Source organism: Poromitra crassiceps (genome assembly GCF_964638095.1).
Source record: "Poromitra crassiceps genome assembly, chromosome: 7".
Classification (NCBI taxonomy): Eukaryota; Metazoa; Chordata; class Actinopteri; order Beryciformes; family Melamphaidae; genus Poromitra; species Poromitra crassiceps.
The window spans coordinates 32,113,065-32,133,088 of record NC_139628.1 but is presented as its reverse complement, the minus strand read 5'-3'; the positions used below and the strand labels follow the sequence as shown (position 1 = coordinate 32,133,088).

The window sequence follows — 20,024 nt, the reverse complement described above, 5'->3', positions numbered from 1 at the left end:
AAACAGTTTACAGTTTTCTGATATACTACTGATGTTCTAATGATACAAAGCTGGTTGAAAATGGGCAGAGTGTTCCTTTAAGGTAGCAAATGATTATAATAGAATAGTGTAAATATAGTATAATAATGGAGTAATAAGTAATAACTAATGCTGCTAACTCTTTGAGTGTGGCTGGTGAGTTTGCAGGGTGTCTGCGGTTCATTAAAGACCCCATGAAATGAAAAGTAACTATTTTTTCTGATTTGGCTGGACTCAGTGTTCAGCTGTCCACCACCAATACAGGCAAAAAAATAATAATCTAGACATTTTATAGAGAGAGAGAGCGTGTCTTTCCGGTAACCACCTAAACATAAGGTCAAACTATTTCTCCCATCGTCTAAAAATACATTGCCCCACTAGTCCTGGCCATGGTGAGTTCAAGGTCTCGTACTCGGTCTGCCAAAAATTGGTATTGCTGCATCCCTAATTTTTTTTTTTTTTTTTTTTTTACTGTAGTGTTTTATCTATAATCTGTTTCTACCCCTCACTCTCTTCTCCCTCCCTCTCCATCAGGGTGAAGGCGTGGCGTACCGCGGTCGGATTTTACTGGAACTATCTACGACGCTGGTGGACAAACTGGAGCAGAAGACCGAGGAGATACCATCAGACCACCTGCTGGTGGTGGAGGTGAGAGGGATGGAGGGAAAGAGAGAGTAAGATACAGAGGACAACTCAACATCTCTTGCCTTACCTTTCTACTACTCTGTCTCTTTTCTCTTTTTCTCTCTCTCGTCCCTTATCCCTCTCTTTCTTTCTCTCCATTGTCCTCTTCTCTCTTTCTTCACTCTCTATTCATCCTCCTCTCTTTCTCTCTCTCCATCTCTCTCTCTCTCTAACAGAAGTTTCTCAGGAAGAGGAAGTTCTCTCTCTTCGCGTCGTTCTACTCGGCCACGCTCCTGCAGGATGTTGACGACGCCATCCAGTTTGAGGTCAGCATCGGTAACTACGGCAACAAGTTTGACTACACCTGCCTCCCTCTGGCCTCCACCACCCAGTTCAGCAGTGCCGTGTTCGATGGTACGTCAAAGGTCATAAGACAAGTTGTGAAATGTGCATAAAAGCAACTAAATTGATATAAATGTCAGCAAACTGGACACATTATGCAATAAATAGAGTGGCTAAGTCACACCCTCTTCCAGGTTTTATTTTATTTTATTTTATTTTATTTTATTTTATTTTATTTTATTTTATTTTATTTTATTTTATTTTATTTTATTAAATGTTTGGTAAAAAGAAAACATGAGGAGATGCATCTCAGAAACAACATCAAGGATAAAACACAATAAAGTCAAAGACTTGTTTCCATTGTGGTCCTTGGTGTCAGACAGACAAGTCAAAACAACAAAGAACAGGCATCGGTACAAAACTACAAAACAAATTTACAATACTAAAAACTGTAAGAAATACAATTATATAAAAAAGTCTTGCTTTTTGTTCTGTTGTTCTGGTCTTCATATGAGGATTTTGTGAAACGTCAATGGAAAAATTAATGGGGAATCATTAATTCCCAATGCAGAAGGTATACCGTAAATGTGCAGTAAATTGGTGCACATGTGCTGTAAATTCTTATAGTTTAGTTTATTAGGATCCCGATTAGCTGCTGGGGTTCGACACATATGCATATAGAAATATACAATACATAACATGTATAATATATACATTACAATGCATTAAAATTGTATACATTCAGGGTAAATTGGTGCGTGTGCAGTAAATTCTTGTTGTGCAGTAAACTCATATTGTTGGATTCAGATGGTTGGATGTGATGAGAATCAGAATTTTGAAAACTATTATTAAAGGCCCTACATGGAACTTTCAACTGGTTATGAAACAGTCCATTTAATACTGATGCCTCTATATTACCCACAGTACATCAGCAAATGAGGCCATCAGCCAGAAGATTGGCTATTTCTATATACCGGTAGTTACTCTAAACAGCAGGGGGAGGCGTTGTGTTCAGTACTCTAAACAGCAGGGGGAGGCGTTGTGTTCAGTACTCTAAACAGCAGGGGGAGGCGCTGTGTTCAGTACTCTAAACAGCAGGGGGAGGCGTTGTGTTCAGGCCAGGCTCGGTGAAGCCCTGCCTGGCATGCCGCGGCTCGGACTGGTGACAGTGGAGGAGACTTGGGGTTCAGGAAATGCAGTGTTCATTCCAGGAGAACACTACCACTTTTGTCCAGAGGGGCTGCTAAGAAATCATCATCTGTGTGTGCGTGCGTGTGTGTGTGTGTGTGTGTGTGTGTGTGTGTGTGTGTGTGTGTGCGTGCGTGTGCTCGTGCGTGCGTGCGCGCGCGCGGCTTTGATAGAGGAAGCCGGGGAAGTGATACTGAAAGCTGTAGTTCCTCAAATTGAGACCACTTGGCTCCAAACGTGAGTTGTTCACCCCATGTTAAAATGCCTGAGTTTACAACAGGATTAAGCATCTTGACATACAATCTGGTTCGTAACACGTTTTTGGCCTATAATTTCACCTTTCATGACAACTGTGTGGATTCTTTATATAACTTGCCCATTTAGAGTACAATTAGACAATAGAAAAGATTATGTTTTGGGGGTGATTGACAGGTCGCATGTCCAGGGATCGTGCAGCTTGCCGATCACGGACCAATAGCAGGCGGAGCTGCGGCTCTGTGAAACCCCTCATCTCGTGCCGTCTCGCGCGAGCTGCACAACAACCCCAAGATGGTGACAGGTTAGACTGAGGCTTCCCAACAGGAGTTCAAAAACCAATGGGTGATGTCACGGTAGCTACGTCCATATTTTGTACACAGTCTACAGTGTATGGTGCATATGTGTGTTCCAGGCTGCCACTACTACTACCTCCCCTGGGGAAACGTGAAGCCAGTGGTGGTGTTGTCTTCAGAGTGGGAAGACATCAAACCCAGGATTGAGGCCCTCAACATGTTGCTGGCTATCATAGACAGACTGGTAGGTAGGGTGGGTGTGTGTGTGTGTGTGTGTGTGTGTGTGTGTGTGTGTGTGTGTGTGTGTGTGTGCGTGCGTGCTTGCGTGTGCGTGTTAGTTACTGTATGTAGCGTAGTCATTGCCTGTATGTGTGTGTACATTTAATGCAACAAACACACTTGGTGTGCACACACTGGGTGCACATTATGCACATACACACATTGCATAATCCAAACTTTTTCAAGCAAAGCTTTTTTCTTGTCTTTTTTATAATGCCCCTCCCCCATTTTCCTCAACTGTACTTGGCCAATTCCCCCTGCTGTCCCGGTCGTTGCTCCACCTCCTCTGCCGATCTGGGGAGAGTGGTAGACTCGCACATGCTTCCTCCGATACGTCCCCGACAGAGAGGGGCTTCGCTGCCAGGACGTAGTGCATGGTAGGATCACGCTATTCCCCCAGGTCCACTCCCTCGTACCCCACCTGCTTCCCACCCACAGACACGGCCAATCGTGTCTGTAGGAACTTCTGACCAAGCCGGAAGTACCGCTGCCGGGAATTTGAACCTGGTGTTTCCACGACGGTACGCGAGTGCCTTTTATACCTCTACACTACCCAGACTAGAGGGAGACATAGGAGTGGTTTTTCACTCCTGTTACATCCCACTCCCACAAAAATGCTCCTGTCCCGTCCCTTTCCCAATCCCAGTAGAATGACTCCAATCCCATCCCGCTCCTTTTCCCCCCACACGTCATGCACACACAATCAAGTGTCTGCCCACCAGAGCAGCCAGGGGGAAAAAAAATAGCATTTCTTCATATTAGAACTGTTGTCATGATTCCCGCCTGCTCCCGTTGACTTTTTTCCTGTCCCATCTCAATCACATGAATTAGTGAAAATGACTCCCATCCCGCGGAAATACCACGGGAATCCCATGACCCACGGGACTCCTGAAAAAATGTCAGGCTCTAACCCAGATGCACCCTCAAGCAAAGTTTTCTGTGTGTGTGTGTGTGTGTGTCCAGGAGGCCAGCCTGAAGCAGGTGCAGCTTCAGGTGAAGGCAGGCAGTGACCTGGAGGAGGTGGAGCTGAGAGTGGTGGACATGCTGGACCAGGTCATCGCAGACTGCAGGTAAGGTCTCTAGGGGCACCCTCAAGGACCCCTGGAAGTCCCTGAACCACACTATCTATTTGACCCTGGTTTGACCTTAACGTAACCCCAGTTTGACCGCACTGCTTCAAGAGGCTCCCACACTGATCCGGAGTGTCCTGTTCTTGTTTGATTGTTGTTATTGGGTCTATTTCTGCAATAACTGCACGTATCGCTGTGTAAACTCGACCAACGTTGACGTTACTGCTCGAGCCGCAAAGCCATGGGAGCAGCCAATACTGCTTTGCCAACGGCGTCCCTGATTGTCCGGTTACGATGTCAACTGCGAGGCAGGTCACTGATTGGCCCGTGCACTTTGTAATTTGTGAAAAGGCCCGCCCCCGGGCTAGAGACCAGATGGTCCAGCAGAACAAAACAAATGCAAATTCACGTGAGGGGATGGTTTACCAGTCTAGACGCTGCACCACAAATCAACACATTCACATCTTTCAGCTATGGAAGCCGTGAGAGGCAAGTGAGGAAAAAAAAAGGTGATCCATTTCTGATCTACGGTAAATTGTTTTCTTTCCTGTGCTTATGACTTAAGCTTTTTTTCAGGATAATATTTCTTCTTCTTTATTTTTTTTAAGCATTTGTTTATTGAGATTTTGCATATAAATCCAGGATACAATAGTACACAATATCAGCAATATAAACATTTCCCACCCCCCCGAACATCTCATCCGTCAAAAAAACAAAAACAAAAGAAAAACAGTGCATTCCCTTTGAAGCAAAGTGTTTGAACAGTATAGCAGTACAGCTTGAGGATTAACATACAAATGTAGAGCATAGCATAAGAATAATAAGTACTTAAAATACAAATGTACTGTGGTATCAAACACCTATAGGACAAGCAATGAGGGTTCATGAATCCAGAACGTTTTGCAAATCTTTGCTTTCAAGAAGATGTAGAAAGATGCCCCAAATTTTGTAACATTTATCAAGCTTACATTTGAGACTACATATGTTAGTTTTTCCAGAGCAAGACAGGATTATAGTTCTTTAAAGAGCATGGGGCAGGTTAGAGACCCCAATCAGTCAATGTGTAGGTGAATTATGGAGGAACTCGATTTTCACATTAAGACACTTACATATACACGACAGTGACTTCTGGGGTCGTTTTACTTTTTTAACTTTTATTTTGACATCTTGGATCCCAAAACTCCGACGTCACAGTGGGGAGTCGCCAGGCATGACCGTCTGTCCCTCTGTCTGTCCCTCTGTCTGTCGTCACTTAGGTCAGGGCTGTCAGTCACACACTATGGATGCTAACGCCGGTTTTCAGGAGGAAGAGGAGGTAGCAAATGTTTATGCACATGCATACGATGGCCTCAGCCTAATTTTGACAGTGAAAGAGACCAGGAACAGCCCAGCTACGAAACAACGGACCGCGGAGAGAGTTGAGAAAGCAAGCGAGGCGAGCGGAGGCGGGCCGAGGTGCGGACTGTAATTCGATACACACACACGCACGCACGCACGCACACACACACACACACACACACACACACACACACACACACACACACACACACACACACACACATGCGCAAAAGTGACGTATGTGTCCAGCCATCTGGCCGAGTTAGAGCCGAAGTCCCGAACACAGTGAGAAAACCTCCCGAAGCTGCTGCTGCAGCGGGGTGCATATTGTCCGGCCAGCCGACCGAGAGGCATGCGAGCCGGGCACAGTTGGGGTGTGTGAGGTGGCTGGCTGTAGAGGTGGCGGTTTCTCCTCCTCCTTCTTTCTCCCGCACAGCAGAGCGGACCCCAGGCTGCACACAGCCCGGCGCGGCGCAGAGCAGAGCAGAGCAGAGCAGAGCAGAGCAGAGCAGAGCAGCGGTGCTGTGCTGTGCTGTGGAGGAAGGAGCCGCAGCCTCCCCCTCCCTCGAGTGAAGAGAGAGAGAAAGAGAGCGTATCACACAGCGTAGAGACACACACACACACACACACACACACACACACACACACACACACACCGAGAGAGCGAGAGAGAGAGAGAGAGAGAGAGAGAGATAGAGCTGTCACAGCGCAGACAAGCACAGTGGGAGGGGAGAGGGAGACACGCACGCGGGAGCCACTCCCCACTGTGACGTAGCAGGCTTTTTCTTGTCAAATTAAAAGTCTGTTATTTCCTTCTGAAAAAGGAAGGTGTTTTTCTCCATATTTTTTTTCAAACTTTTTTTTTTTTTTTTTTAATGATGCATTAACTTTTCAAATGGACATAGGGACAAGGTTAAGTATACATTTAGCAAAGGAATTACCCTGCTCCATGCTCTTTAAGCCAGTGACTGATGTGTACATAGCTATGAGACGTTTTGTCTGTATTAAGCAGAGATCAACCATTCTGATGTCATGCTCCCACAAAAAGATAGATTTACAGGGTATGGGCAAATGATGCAGAGCTTGGGGCTAAGAGGAATGGGTTTAGAGGTTATTCTGGAAATTAAACTACGGTAATAACTTCTTTCCAAAACGTCTGCATCTTTTCACATTCCCAAATACAATGGAAAAGGGTTCCTTTATGAGTTTGGCATTTGACACAAGTGTCAGGGGTGTCTGGATTAAATGTATGTATTCTTAACTGGAGTAATGTACGTCCTCATTATCCACTTACTGTATATTGGATCAGTTTAAGTGTAGGATTTATTGAGAGGCTCTGGGCCTTGCTGCAAATCAGGCTCCATTCACACTCCAAAATATCCTCAAGTAGATCTTCACCCCATGATATTCTTTTTGAGTCACATGACTCTTTAGAAGAAAATGTAAATGTGTTGTAGAGTAGAGAGATCAGGCGTCGACTATGTTGGTGTTGGGTCATGATCTGTTCTAGTGCTGTTATTAAAGGGGGGACATTTAAAGAGCGGTTTTGTTTGGAGGTAGGATAATCTTTCTAAGTTCATTATTTTTTTCAACTGTAAAACTCCCCTCTCCCTTTCTTTTTTGGTCAGGCTCATTTCTCTAAGTCAGTGGTACGCGTACCCCTAGGGGTATGTGGAGGTACTACAGGAGGTACTTGAGAGAAAGGGTAAAATACAAAAATGTAAGAATTAAATCGTGAAAATAAATGAAACATTAAAATGAATCTGCTCAGGAGGCACTAATTGCAACTCTTTCCCTCAATTTCTTATTTTGTAATGTTATATTCTTCAAAGGTGGGTTATCATTCATCCGTTGCGTCATATGTTATAGTTTTCTCTTGCTATTTTCTAAGCAAAATGTAGTCGGGTAAAAGGGGTACTTGGATTCAGACATCAGGGAAACAGGTACTGAAGACAAAAAAGTTTGAGAACCACTGCTCTAAGTTAATGGATCCCAAACTGGGGTACGTGGAGGTACTACAGGGGGTACTTAAGAGAAAGGGGTAAATGGAAAAATGTAAGAATAAATGAACTGATTAACTTTCCACGCCCACTAGTCAAAAGGGGGCGTGGCAATGGCCGTGGCTAATCACAAAAAGGTGCTTAACTTCCACACGGATTCACGTAACACCATAAACCTTTGTAGGAAGGTTGATCATGGACCAAGGATGAACTGATGAACTTTCCATGCCCACTAGCCAAAAGGGGGCGTGGTCATGGTCATGGTCACGGTCAATCACAAAAAGCCGCTTACAGTAACTTCTACACGGATTCACGTAACACCACAAAACTTTGTAGATACTCTGTAAGTAGGTCATGGGCCAATTTAGAAGTGATTAACCTTCCACGCCCACTGGCCAAAAGGAGGCGTGGCAATGGGGGTAACATGCCGTGGCGGAGGTATGCACTCTACTGAGTGCCCTCTAGTTTGCATTGTTTTACCAGCACAAGCCCAGCGTATCACGGAAAGACTAAAAGGCATTTCAAACAGTGATTTCAAATAGGAGTTTCAAATTGCAATTTCATGTACAAATTGGAGGAGCAGAGGTGTGGATGTTGGTGTTGTTGTTGTGTTGTTGGTGTTGTTTTGTCTATGTATTGTAAAGATAACAAACTGTAAATAAAAACATTTTGGAAGAAAAAAAAATTGCAATTTCAAACAGGGATTTCAAATAGGGATTTCAAATATGAATTTCAAACAGGGATTTCAAATAGTGATAAAAAAAAATGACTATGCGCGTGGCACTGCACTCCTTCAGGTCCTCCTAAGCGCACTCCCCAAGTTTGAACAATGCCAATGGGCATGTTCTCTTTTTTTGCACCAGTTTCATGCCAGACCCCTGAAAAGTGTTTTGGCAAAGTTTGATCCCAACAGATGCCAACACTACACAGCCCTCTAACAACAAAGAGCGTAGGAATTCTATTTCTCGCAAATCCAGTAATTTGATTCCTGGTCTTGTGTCCACTGTCCTTGCAGATCACAGCAAGATGCGTAGGACTTGGTCTCTAAGTCTTGAGGCCATCCTGCCGCCCAGTAGCTGCAGAACAAACAACATTCTCCTTCTTAATAGAGCTTAAACCATTCATTATTTTCATTTAGAAATAATAGCCGTTTCTCAATGTTAAGGATCCTTCCTCGGCAGGACTTGTCCTTCCTAGTCACGTCCTACCTCTGTAGGCAAGAGTCCTTCCTCACATTGGAAGAGCAAACATTTGGAACAGGCTAGTGAGTGTGCGTGATTGCGTCATGGTCCCACCGTCAGATTTCACCAAAGTTTCTAGCTTATTAATGAACAATTGGGCATTAAAACATTTGCTGGCACACTAAAGTGATAACATATTCACGAATGACAGAAGATACTTAGATTGAAATGTGTGAATTTGTGCAGCCGGCGATGTTTTGCTGCTTGCCATTTTTAAAAGACCCAGCTGGGAGGAATCATTTCTTCCTGCATTCTTCGTCTGCATACAATTGTAGATACTTCACGTGCGAGTGCAAACATGGGCATCCTCGAAATGCCTCTCTCCTGAGGACACAGTCCTTTGTAGGATTCAGACATTGGAACAGAACTTTGTAGGATTCAGACATTGGAACAGTACTTTGTAGGATTCAGACATTGGAACAGTACTTCGGCGGCTTCCGATGATGATGATGTATTGAATCTCACATTACATCACATCAAAACTCGCAAATAATCTACAGTATATTCAAGAACACAACCGTTTTTTGACTAGAGACAACTAGAATTTTTTGCGCACTTCGCACACCCATCGAGTGTGGAGACGAAGTGCCATGGGCACACTTTTTGTTTTTCTGCCGTCTTCTGCATGGACATGCAGGACATGTTTCATGGCATGTGGGGTGAGCTGGTTAGGTCTTCCATCCTCTTGTGGTCTGGAAGTGGCTCATCCATGTCCATGTTGTTGTCGCAGGTTCAGGCAGGATTTGCTGTGAGCAAGAGTCGTCCATAACCTCAGCAGGGAAGGATTTATGACATCACTGATGACATCACACTTTCTCAAGTGACATCACTTCTATACATAAGTGATTTATGACAGACACTGATGTAATAGAAATTGTGACATAATCAGAGGAGGAAGGACCAATGCAACTTGGCCAACTCATGATCTCGACATCACCAGTGATTGTTATCGGCAGCCAGCTTGCCTGGCAAAAACAATGAGCCACCGCGGATCCAAAGTTAACATTTAACAAATCATTTATTTACAAAAGAGTTAGGCCTAGTCCACACGCACCTGGGTTCTAGCCACTCAGGGGCCAGGCCTGGGTTTAAGTTTGAGGAAGTTTGAGTTGCCCGGCACGCACTGGCTCAGATTCCTGCAAATCAGAAATGATGTTCGATCCAACATTCACGCCTTTGAAGCGCTCCCAAATTAACATGCTTTTTTCAATGTTTTGCTGAGCCCTCCTCACTCAAAGCATCTGGCAATATCTTTTGCCAGGCAGCCAGGACGGCTAATGTCATCAGTGATGTCATCAGTAACACACATGATGCCTGGCATAATTTAACATTCTTTTACACAACTAACTCTTTAACACATCTATTCTACTAGTTATAAACGGTGCCTTTGATGACATTGTGGAACAAAATGAAATAACGAATAACAAAACATCTCACGTTTGTGTCAGCGGTGATCCGTCCACCCACTCCCACGTCTGGTCCTGTTGATTCACCAGACCAATCCAGGACTTTCCATCCTGACTCAGCTCACGGACAAAGTCCTGATAATTTGATAAAAGAGGCTGCAATCATTTCTCTGTTCTTAAAGGGGGGGGGTTGCTAACTAATGGCTTTGGCTTCAACCATTTAGGCTACCCATTAATACAAGCAAACACACAGACCATGGTTTTGATCAGTTTTCCCATTTTTTTGCGCTATGGATAAAGTTAAACATTTTAAGAAAAGCAAACAGTAGTGCAAATTACATTTTGAGATAGCCTAATTTATCTTCACATAGAGAGTCGCAGGGATGACGTATTTTTGTAGTCGGAACGCGGAAACCCCGGACTTCATGGTTCTTCACTGTTTCTGCCTATGGGATTTTTGAATGGGTTTTTGGCGCGATGCTTCAAATAAGATCTCTGGGCAACGCAAGCTTAATCAAATGCGAACCAGTGTTCAGCGGGATAATCTTGCTCTGCCCATTCACTGTCAACCTCGCTCGACCATCCAAACACTCTGTCTGTCTTGCTCGAGCCTGGGGAGGGGGGCCGTGTGCAGTTTGTTTGCAAACAGCAAGCTGGAGTCCGCTCAGAGATACAGGGCTCTATTTTCCCACAGGCCTTAGGTGCAGAAACTGGCCTTAAACGCAGAAAAACGCGCCTTGCGCCTGCCTCGGGAAGATAGCAACATGGTTTTAGGCCACGATATGCGCTGTACGCCAAACAGGCGTGGCGCAGTGCCAGAATAGGCCACAATGGGCGTTTCGGCCTTAAATACTGGCCTAACGATATCTTCCCCCCTGGCGTTAATTTAGCGCTTTGAGCTTTTGAAAACCAGGCCTTATTCAGTGCGCCGTTTTTTATAACATGACAGTTTTGAGCCCGTGACATTCAGAGGCTGTTGCATCATCCTACCTGTGCAGTGGGGGAGAAGAAAAGGCGAGAGAAAACGAGATAATTCTGCCCAAACAAATGTTCACTGCCTGGCTTCCCTACCAAAACCACAAATGTGAAATCTCCCAGCATGCATTGGGCTAATACATTTCGATAATAAATAGCAACCAAATGAGCCGAAATAGATAGAAAGGTAGATCTAAATAATGTGTAATGTTAACACAACCTGCAATTGTAGAACATTTCAATATTGGACCAAATAAAACATTGAAATCAAAACACCCTATGTGAAACATATATGTCATCTTGGGGCTATATATATCCCTTGCAGATTTAACGTGATTTGGATGAGTGACAGTGTAACGCGGTTCTACTGTCATGTCCTACTGTGATGTCCGCTCCAATAAATTGGCCCTACTTCACATTTAGTTTTACAATAAAAACACATTTATGCAATGACTTTACATAATGTAGGCTATATTTATGTGCATCATCCTACCTGTGCAGCAGGGGAGAAGAAAAGGTAGCAAAACGATATCATTCTGGACAAACTTATTACGTATTTACATGCTTGCAGTATTTAAACTGCAGTTAGATTGGTTTGAGAAGCATAATAATATGGAATAATAGCCTATATATGGAGACAGACAGAGGGGATAAAAGGGAGGGGGGGAGATCAGAGCCCTCTGCTTTTCTGAAGCCGGACTGGATTGCTCCGTGGAATTGGAGCTTAAAAGTGAAGCTTGTGATTCGTTTACTGCACTTCTCCAATGAGCAGATTGTGCATAATTTTACGCTTAAAAGGCGTGGTTATAATGCTTAAGGCCACCTGTTGCGCCGACACCAAAATATCGAGTGCGCTGGTCCACACCCACTAATCTGGGCTGCGCCTGGCACTAAGCGCAGTTTATAGGCCGATGCAATGATAGAGCCCACAGGGACATTCTGCATAGTATGCCTTTATATGGCTTTCTGCTGGAGGTGGGGAAGTGTGGCAACCCAGGGACAAAGCCCTTCAGCAGGCAAAGCTCTGCCCACTGCTCAGAACCAATTTCATCAGCTGACAATGTGTATTGTGTTTCACACAGTCACCACACACATGATGACCCTGATGTATGGAGAACATGGAGTAAGGGGTACCGGGGCGAGACATACCGTATCTGGCGTTAGCCCTTGTTTGTTGTTATTTTTACAAACAGTTTGGAGCAAGAGGCAGCAGAGCTCATTGCTTCAACTGACAGCTGACAGGATAGCTAAATAGGCTACATATAAACATATAAATACACAGAAATACACATCTGGGGCGGCTGTGGCTCAGGAGGTAGAGCGGGTCATCCACCAACCAGAAGGTTGGTGGTTCGATCCCCAGTTCCTCCAGTCCGCATGTTGAAGTGTCCTTGGGCAAGACACTGAACCCCAAATTGCTCCCGATGGCTGTGCCAGCACCCTGCGTGGCAGCTGGCCACCTTCGGTGTGTGAATGAGTGAATGTAGGCACATTGTAAAGCGCTTTGGATAAAAGCGCTATATAAATGCAGTCCATTTACATCTAAACTCACAGGCACACAGACATACATGTATGAACAAACCAACACAATGTCACACACAGAAACGCAAACATACTGACTGTACATACACATACTGTAGGCCTACCTGTTCCTCTCTGCTGTTTATGACCACCAGATATGATAGTCTTGTCTTACAGTCCGCTCTGCTGTCACTCCAATGTTGCTTCTCAGTAGATTTATAGTAACAACTGCAGCCAAATCTCTTCCATCCTTGAGGACACGACTTCCCTTATTGTCAAAGAACTGATTTAGTGACAGATTTCAATTCATTCAACATCACATTGATTAGAATTTAGTAGTTACTATGTATTTTAAATCCTATCTTACCTGCAATAATCCCCTTCAGCTGGTTTGTTTCTCGAGTCAGATTGTGGTAACTGATGATAAGCTGGTCTCTCTCCACCATGACTGAAGAATCTGAAAACCATGAAACCGAACACAGCATGTTAACAACAACAAAGCCTTCTGCTTCAAAGTCAAAGCAGAGCTGATCACAGCTTGTGTTTTGGTAAATATCTGTTTTCACTGTTTTTCCATCACTGCCCACTGTTACATACTTCTGCTGCCAGTGAAGAGGAGAAAGAAAACGATCTGTTAGAGCCATTTTGGCGTATTGTGTCCATTGATGCGTATGAAGTTTGTGCATTTGTTGTGATTTCCCTTTTTTGACCACTAGGTGGTATGTGGAGTCAATGCAAATTAGCCAGGCTACAAGTATAAGTGAGCAATGATTACACTCAGGTGTGTTGGGTTATTGATTTGGAAGCAAACAGTTTTTGACCATCGTCACGTCGTGGTTTTGTGTAACCGACTATAGCCCACATCATTCTGTATCTCGCCCACGCAAAAATAGCAACAGGAAAAGCAAAACTACCCACAGAGAACACAGAGCAGTACAGAGTGTTTGCAATGTTCTTTAGGCATTACTGAAGAAGTGTCACCATTAAATTCAACTCGCTCTCACTCCCAGCCCATCAAAAACTGACGTTCGGTCAGGAACCCTTAGCCCCCCTTCGATCAGAAATCAACGGTGAGGCAACCACTGGAGGGCGCTGAGTCTTGACGTAATGACAGTCAAACCCTAACCCCAACCAAGTTGCTTTTTTCCCCTAAACCCAACCGTCGTTTTAGTTGCCTAAACCCAAACGTTGTTTTAGTTGAAGGAGAGAAAGTTTAAGCTTAAGGAGAATGCACACAATTTGCAACCCTACTCACAGTTCATGGACAGGGCGATGATCCGAGTCACCAGAAGGCCAACCAGGCCCAGCAGAGCCAGACTCACTGCAGCAGCTCTGAAAGGCTTTCTGCTTCTCTGGGCGGCTGGAAGAGACATTTGACTGGGAGCTCCATCTAGATGCAAAGTACACACATCACATTCACACCAATCATGTTCTGAATTTATTTGAACTCTGAAGTGTTTATTCTTACGTCTGGGTATCGTTAGTATTTTTTACCAATTTGCCATTTTCGTTTCTTCTTATCAATCCGATTCTTTATGGATTGATGAAACAAGGGCAATCTTATGGCTCATTTTGACTGCATGGTACAGCATAGTACCTGTTGGTTTTCCATTGTAAATAGTAGAGGTGGGACCAAGTCATTGTTTTGCAAGTCACAAGTAACTCTCAAGTCTTTGCACTCATAGACTCAGTTCTCAGTCTTTATCCACTTCGCTCAGTAGAGACTGAGAACATCCCCCCACCTCCAGTTGTTAAAAGCGGGTGGATACAATTTCAGAGTTATAAAAAACATTGCATTGCAGAACCAATCCTGAGTCTTGAGGGTGGGCCTACATTCTGGGGGCGGTGGTGCGGTGTGCTTGTAAACATTGTTGTATTAGGAACATGTGAATGCAATACAAGCCCCGGCAGGCTAGAGGTCTTTTCCCCAGCGATAAGCCCGACTCCCGAGGCTAATGTTACAGAGCCTGCTCATGACGTCACAGTAGCAATCCTACCAGTTGATGAGACATCCGCCAAACCCTAACAATCCAACGAATAACTCAGGTAAGCTATCACACTGTTGATGAAACTATTGTAAAACTGTATTTTATCTAGTCCTTAGCATTGCCGCTACCAAATACAATTCAAATAATAAATGTAGGCGTGTCTGCTGCTGGCCGTTCTCGCCGGGCTGGAAGAGACAGATTTTGACAATGATGTTCCCAGACGTTGGTGTAGGTGGCGCTGTTGGCGCCGCTCACCAAACGTCTGGGAGCCGAGACTATTGCACTCAAGTCCCGAGTCAAGTCCCGAGTCAAGACAGGCAAGGCCCGAGTCAAGTCATAAGTCAAGACTGACAAGTGCCAAGTCAAGTCCAAGTCCTAAACTTTGAGTTTTGAGTCTTAAACAAGTCATAATGCGCTCTTCACAAAATGTAATGCCATTTTACCCAGAGCAATTCAATTTACACAAAGTCATGAATGCTTTTTAAAATAAGTATTTGTTTTAAAAAGTTTGTTGACATTGCATGTTCATAGTTTCATACTTTCAAATGTTTTATGTCTAATTCAAATAAAAAGATGCATGTAAAAAATTGATATATAGACAGTTTGGCAAACTGCTAGCCTCGACGTACAGTGTTGCCAACTTGGCGACTTTCTCGCTATATTTAGCTACTTTTCAGACCCCCCTGGCAACTTTATTTCCCAAAAGCGACTAGAGACAAATCTGGTGACTTTTTCTGACCATGGGGAGCAATGTTAATGTGTTGAATCCAGTTGAATCCCAATGGATTTTGCCTATAAATTGGTGCAGCTGCTGCTGGGTTTCCTCTCTCTCTCTCCTCTCTGCCTGTCTGACACACACACACACACACACACACACACACACACACACACACACACACACACACACACACACACACACAGCGCTTCACTGCAGCCCCTCCTCTTCCTTCTCTCCTCCGCTGAGAGCAGCAGGACAGTGTTTGCTTCTCATTTCTAATGGCGTACGCTAAATCTGGCTCGGGCAGGCGGAGTTACAACCATACAGTCATTATAACATCTACGCTGAGGCGTGCTTTTTTTTGTATAATGATATGCAAATTAGCGTGTGACATCATCCAGCGACTTCTAGTGACTTTCTGAGCAGCGAATAGTGACTTTGCTAAAAGAGTTGGCAACACTGTTGACGCGACACTCACCCTTCATTCTTCATTGTGAGTCTCAAAGGACCACCACAATATGCATGGTTGCATATTGCATATCCATGTTGCAGGCTCCGCTTAAATGGCCGAAAAGGATGGTAATCGGTGTTCCCAAATATTGCGTAGTTTCTAACACCGAGCCAGTATAAACAGGCCAGAGCCTGTATTTTCTGTCTTTTCCACTGAAAATGGCCATTGTTCTTCCGCTTCCCAGCGGGGAAACAACGCCATCTCTGTTGTGTCTACGGGTGGAAACCCGTAATTCCACATCCGGAAGAACAGTCGAAGTTGTCATCTCCGTCGGCAATTCTCGACCCACACGTTTTGCATAGCCTACTGCAATTCCTTTTTGGTTGCCCACCTGGTTGCTTTTGTAGGTGAACTAAATTATATTTGGGATCACCCCCCCCCCACACACTTATGTAACATGACGTAATTACCCATTGTGCACTGCGCGTGACAGTATAATACTAACGTTATTGTAGTTTAGATATTTTAAGACAAATCTATCATGATAATCTATAGGGTCCCAAAATGGTATAAATAATAAAATGAAGACAACAAAGTACCAGTTTAGTTGCACCGTCAATGAGAATAGTAGCTTGGTGAATGACTCCCTTTGTGGTGTCTTACACATGTATTGATTGTCCCATCTTGTGAACGGCAGGCTTGCTGTGGCGAGTGGGTTATTAGTGTCTTTAATCTTTGGGTTTGGAGGAAGGTATCAAGTCTTTTCAAGTCAAAAGGCTCAAGTCCAAGCCAAATCAAAAGACATTGGTGTTCAAGTCCAAGTCGAGTTGCAAGTCTTTGTTGATTTTGTCAAGTCGAGTCCAAAGTAATCAAATGTGTTATGTGACTTGAGTCCACACCTCTGCTAAATAGCACCCCCTGTATGTGCCCACCTCCCATGACTGGTCGTCGACGCCGCGACACCGCATGAAATTGCCGTTCTGTGAAACTGTGTAAATACAGTAGTCACAGTAAGGAGAGCCTCAGAGGTAGCCTGGGTAGCTACTTGTCCATACATGGACATTTAAAGTCGAGGTGAACCCGTTCGTCACGTGCATCTGAGTCCGTTTCAGACTGAAAACAAATTGAGAGGCGGACCATATACGGTGTCGATGATTTGATTTGACAATTCTGTCGACTGGCTTTGGCATTGGTCAATCATGGCGTGTTCCACCCCCAAATCGAGTGGGATTCAGCCTGTTGTCGTGCTACGCGAGTGGGATCCGCAGAGTACCAGGCAGCCAGCTGCTTCGTGCAGAGCGAGCGGACAATCCGATGAATGGGTGCTGCCCGCCCGCCTGGAATCTCCGAGGGGCAACCCCTGACTACCACGCTCTCAAGCGTGCGCCATTCACGCTATTTCTGTAAATACGATATTCCTGGAATGCGCATTTTAATGAGCCAGTTACATTTCTTTGCATTCTTAGAGATTATAGTTTTGGCCAAGTTAGTAGTTAGTTTATGGGATAGGAATTCTGCCAGATGACAGGCACTAGGCACCATTTTCTACTTCATTTGGAAGAGAAAATTATCCTGAAATGAAGATTTGATTGACAGCTGCATGTTGTGATATGATTGGTTGAAATGGGGTAGAAATTTGATAGTACTAGGTGACGTCAGCAAACTGTAGATTGCTGTTATCAAGGAAATCTTGAAAAATGAACTTTTGATGTGAAAAAGTGTGAAAAACTAAAGGAATTATATTTTTGTGGTTTGTTTTTGGCATACATTATTAAATAGGTGCACTGCATACCCAGGTGTTTGAACTAAAAGAAAAGAAAAGTCATTTTTGGGTTCAGCTTGACTTTAAAGCCCCTACATGGAACTTTGAACCACCTCCATCAGCAAATGAGAGCATCAGTGAGAAGACTGCTGTTTCCTGTGTGCAGGTCACAGCAGCACTGTATGAAAAGCAGGGTGGCAGAGGCAGAATAGGGCTAGTTGTGCCACCCTGCCATCCTGTCTTTCAGAAATTTGCCCCTGCACTGCCCCCTTTTAGCCAATTGACACACACACACACACACACACACACACACACACACACACACACACACACACACACACACACACACTTGACCTCCATGCCAAATTTCAGCTTCCTAGGGCAAAAACTGTGGCCTCCAAAGGATGGGGGAATTTTGGGGGACCAACCGACCGACAGATTTGGTTGTGTGTGTGTGTGTGTGTGTGTGTGTGTGTGTGTGTGTGTGTGTGAATACATGAACGCTTGTTTAACACACATTCGCAAGCCGTCATTTCACAAATTTCAAATGTAATGATTTCAGATGTACCTCCTTGAGGCTGCTGGTCTCTCAAAGTGTCTACGTTCTCGTAGATCTCCACGATCTCCTCCTCATCCCCCTCTGCTCTCTCCTCTGGGTCTCTTCTGTTAAATCTCACGTTCTGACTGAAGTCTGGCCTGGACTCTGTAGACATCTTGAGGGATGAGATAACTGAAAACGACACTAACTATATGATCCTTTACCGACGTTGCTGTCAGTGTGTCTGTCTCTGTGTGCCACGTTTAGACAAGTGACATTAAGGAAGCAGCACACACCCACCCACACGCACGCACGCAAACACACACGCACGCACACACACACACACACACACTTTCACACACACACACACACACACACACACACACACACACACACACACATACACACACACACACACACACACACACACACTTAACACTTTCACACATCTATCGCTGTTGGATGGAAATGTCATAAGTTTTGGTGATTTTCTGGTAATTTTCATGTTTTAACTTCAGTTATATGAGTGCATGTTCCTCTGTGGGATGATTCAATTAAAATTCTGCAACTTTGGGGTTGTTGATTTCCCCCCAGAACCAATTAGATCTATTCAAAATGCATTGCATGTGAATGCAGCCTCACACATTATACAAAGCTACATGCATGAACGCCCCCTCCACACACACACACACACACACACACACACACACACACACACACACACACACACACACACACACACACACACACACACACACACACACACAGAGCAGATAACACAGGAAATGTAATGTAGCAGTTTCAGGCAAGAGTAGAAAGTTTAATCATCTTTTCCGCCACAAATGTGGCAATCGCTTAAAAGGCGTCTTGCCCCTCTCCCCCTGCGCGGGCCTACATGTCGCTCTTGATCGAGACTCTTCTCGTATCTCTCACCGACATGGTGGAATGAGCTCCCCCACGCGGTTAGAACGGCCACATCTTTGCCTGTATACAATGTGAACAATCTGCATTCTTACATTATCTTTTATCTATGCATATTTCTATCATGATCATATATTGTCTGTTTTAATCTATTTTTATTGTTCTGCTATATTTTATTGTGTGATGTATTTTATCTGTTGTACGTCGCTTTGGATAAAATCATCTGCTAAATGACAATAAAGTAAAGTAAAAGTATGGAGTATAAAATATCCTTGTACGTGGAATCGGATGATGTATTGATGACAGTCAAGGAAGGAACCCTGTTCCAGCGTACTAAGGCTGATGAACATTCTGAAAACATATGGGCAATATCCCGGAAATGTCATTAATATGCATAAAACACAGGCTTTGTTATTTAATTATACCCCCACACAAGAACTTATAGATCGATATAACTTCAATTGGAACTCCCCACATATTAAATATTTAGGCATATTTATACCAAAAGACATACCATCACTATATGACATGAATTATAATTATATCAATAAGAGAGTTTATGATGACCTCAATAGATGTAGTCATCTCCCCCTTGATCTTGGTAGTAAAATTAGAGCAGGTAAGATTAATGTTTTGCCACGTTTGCTGTAGTTATTCCTATCTCTCCCAGTAGAGATTCCTCCCAAACAATTCAGAGAGTGGAATAAACATATATCATGTTTTATTTGGAAGAACAAGAAACCCAGGGTGAAATATTCAACACTTCAACTACATAAAGAGAGCGGGGGGGGCTAGCCCTTCCCTGTTTAAGGGACTACTATCTATCAGCCCAGTTGAGACCTTTAGTAAACTGGTGTAATCCTACCTATGAGGCGAAGTGGAAGAGTATTGAAATGTCCCTAATAGACATACCAATACAGTCACTACTTAGCTGCATTAGAATGAGAGAGGAGCTGGTGCTGAGCCTAAACCCGTGGATCAATCTTTCTCTTAAAGTATGGAGGGAGCTAGTTAAGAGATTTCAGATTCAAAGACAGATCAAGTTACTCAGTTGGCCAGCATATGACTCTGGTTTTATACGAGCATCTACAAG

At 44.1% G+C, this 20,024-nt stretch overlaps 1 protein-coding gene across 1 annotated transcript in view; it reads left to right on the top strand.

Annotated features, from left to right (window-relative positions):
* The window catches only part of dysf (dysferlin, limb girdle muscular dystrophy 2B (autosomal recessive)), a gene marked incomplete at both ends in the record, with an annotated part of 159,277 nt that overhangs the window by 35,666 nt on the left and 103,587 nt on the right, over nt 1-20,024 (top strand). The window contains 4 exon segments of the mRNA XM_083640065.1: nt 553-666; nt 879-1,056; nt 2,843-2,967; nt 3,966-4,072. Coding sequence (XP_083496191.1) covers nt 553-666; nt 879-1,056; nt 2,843-2,967; nt 3,966-4,072 — 524 coding nt within the window.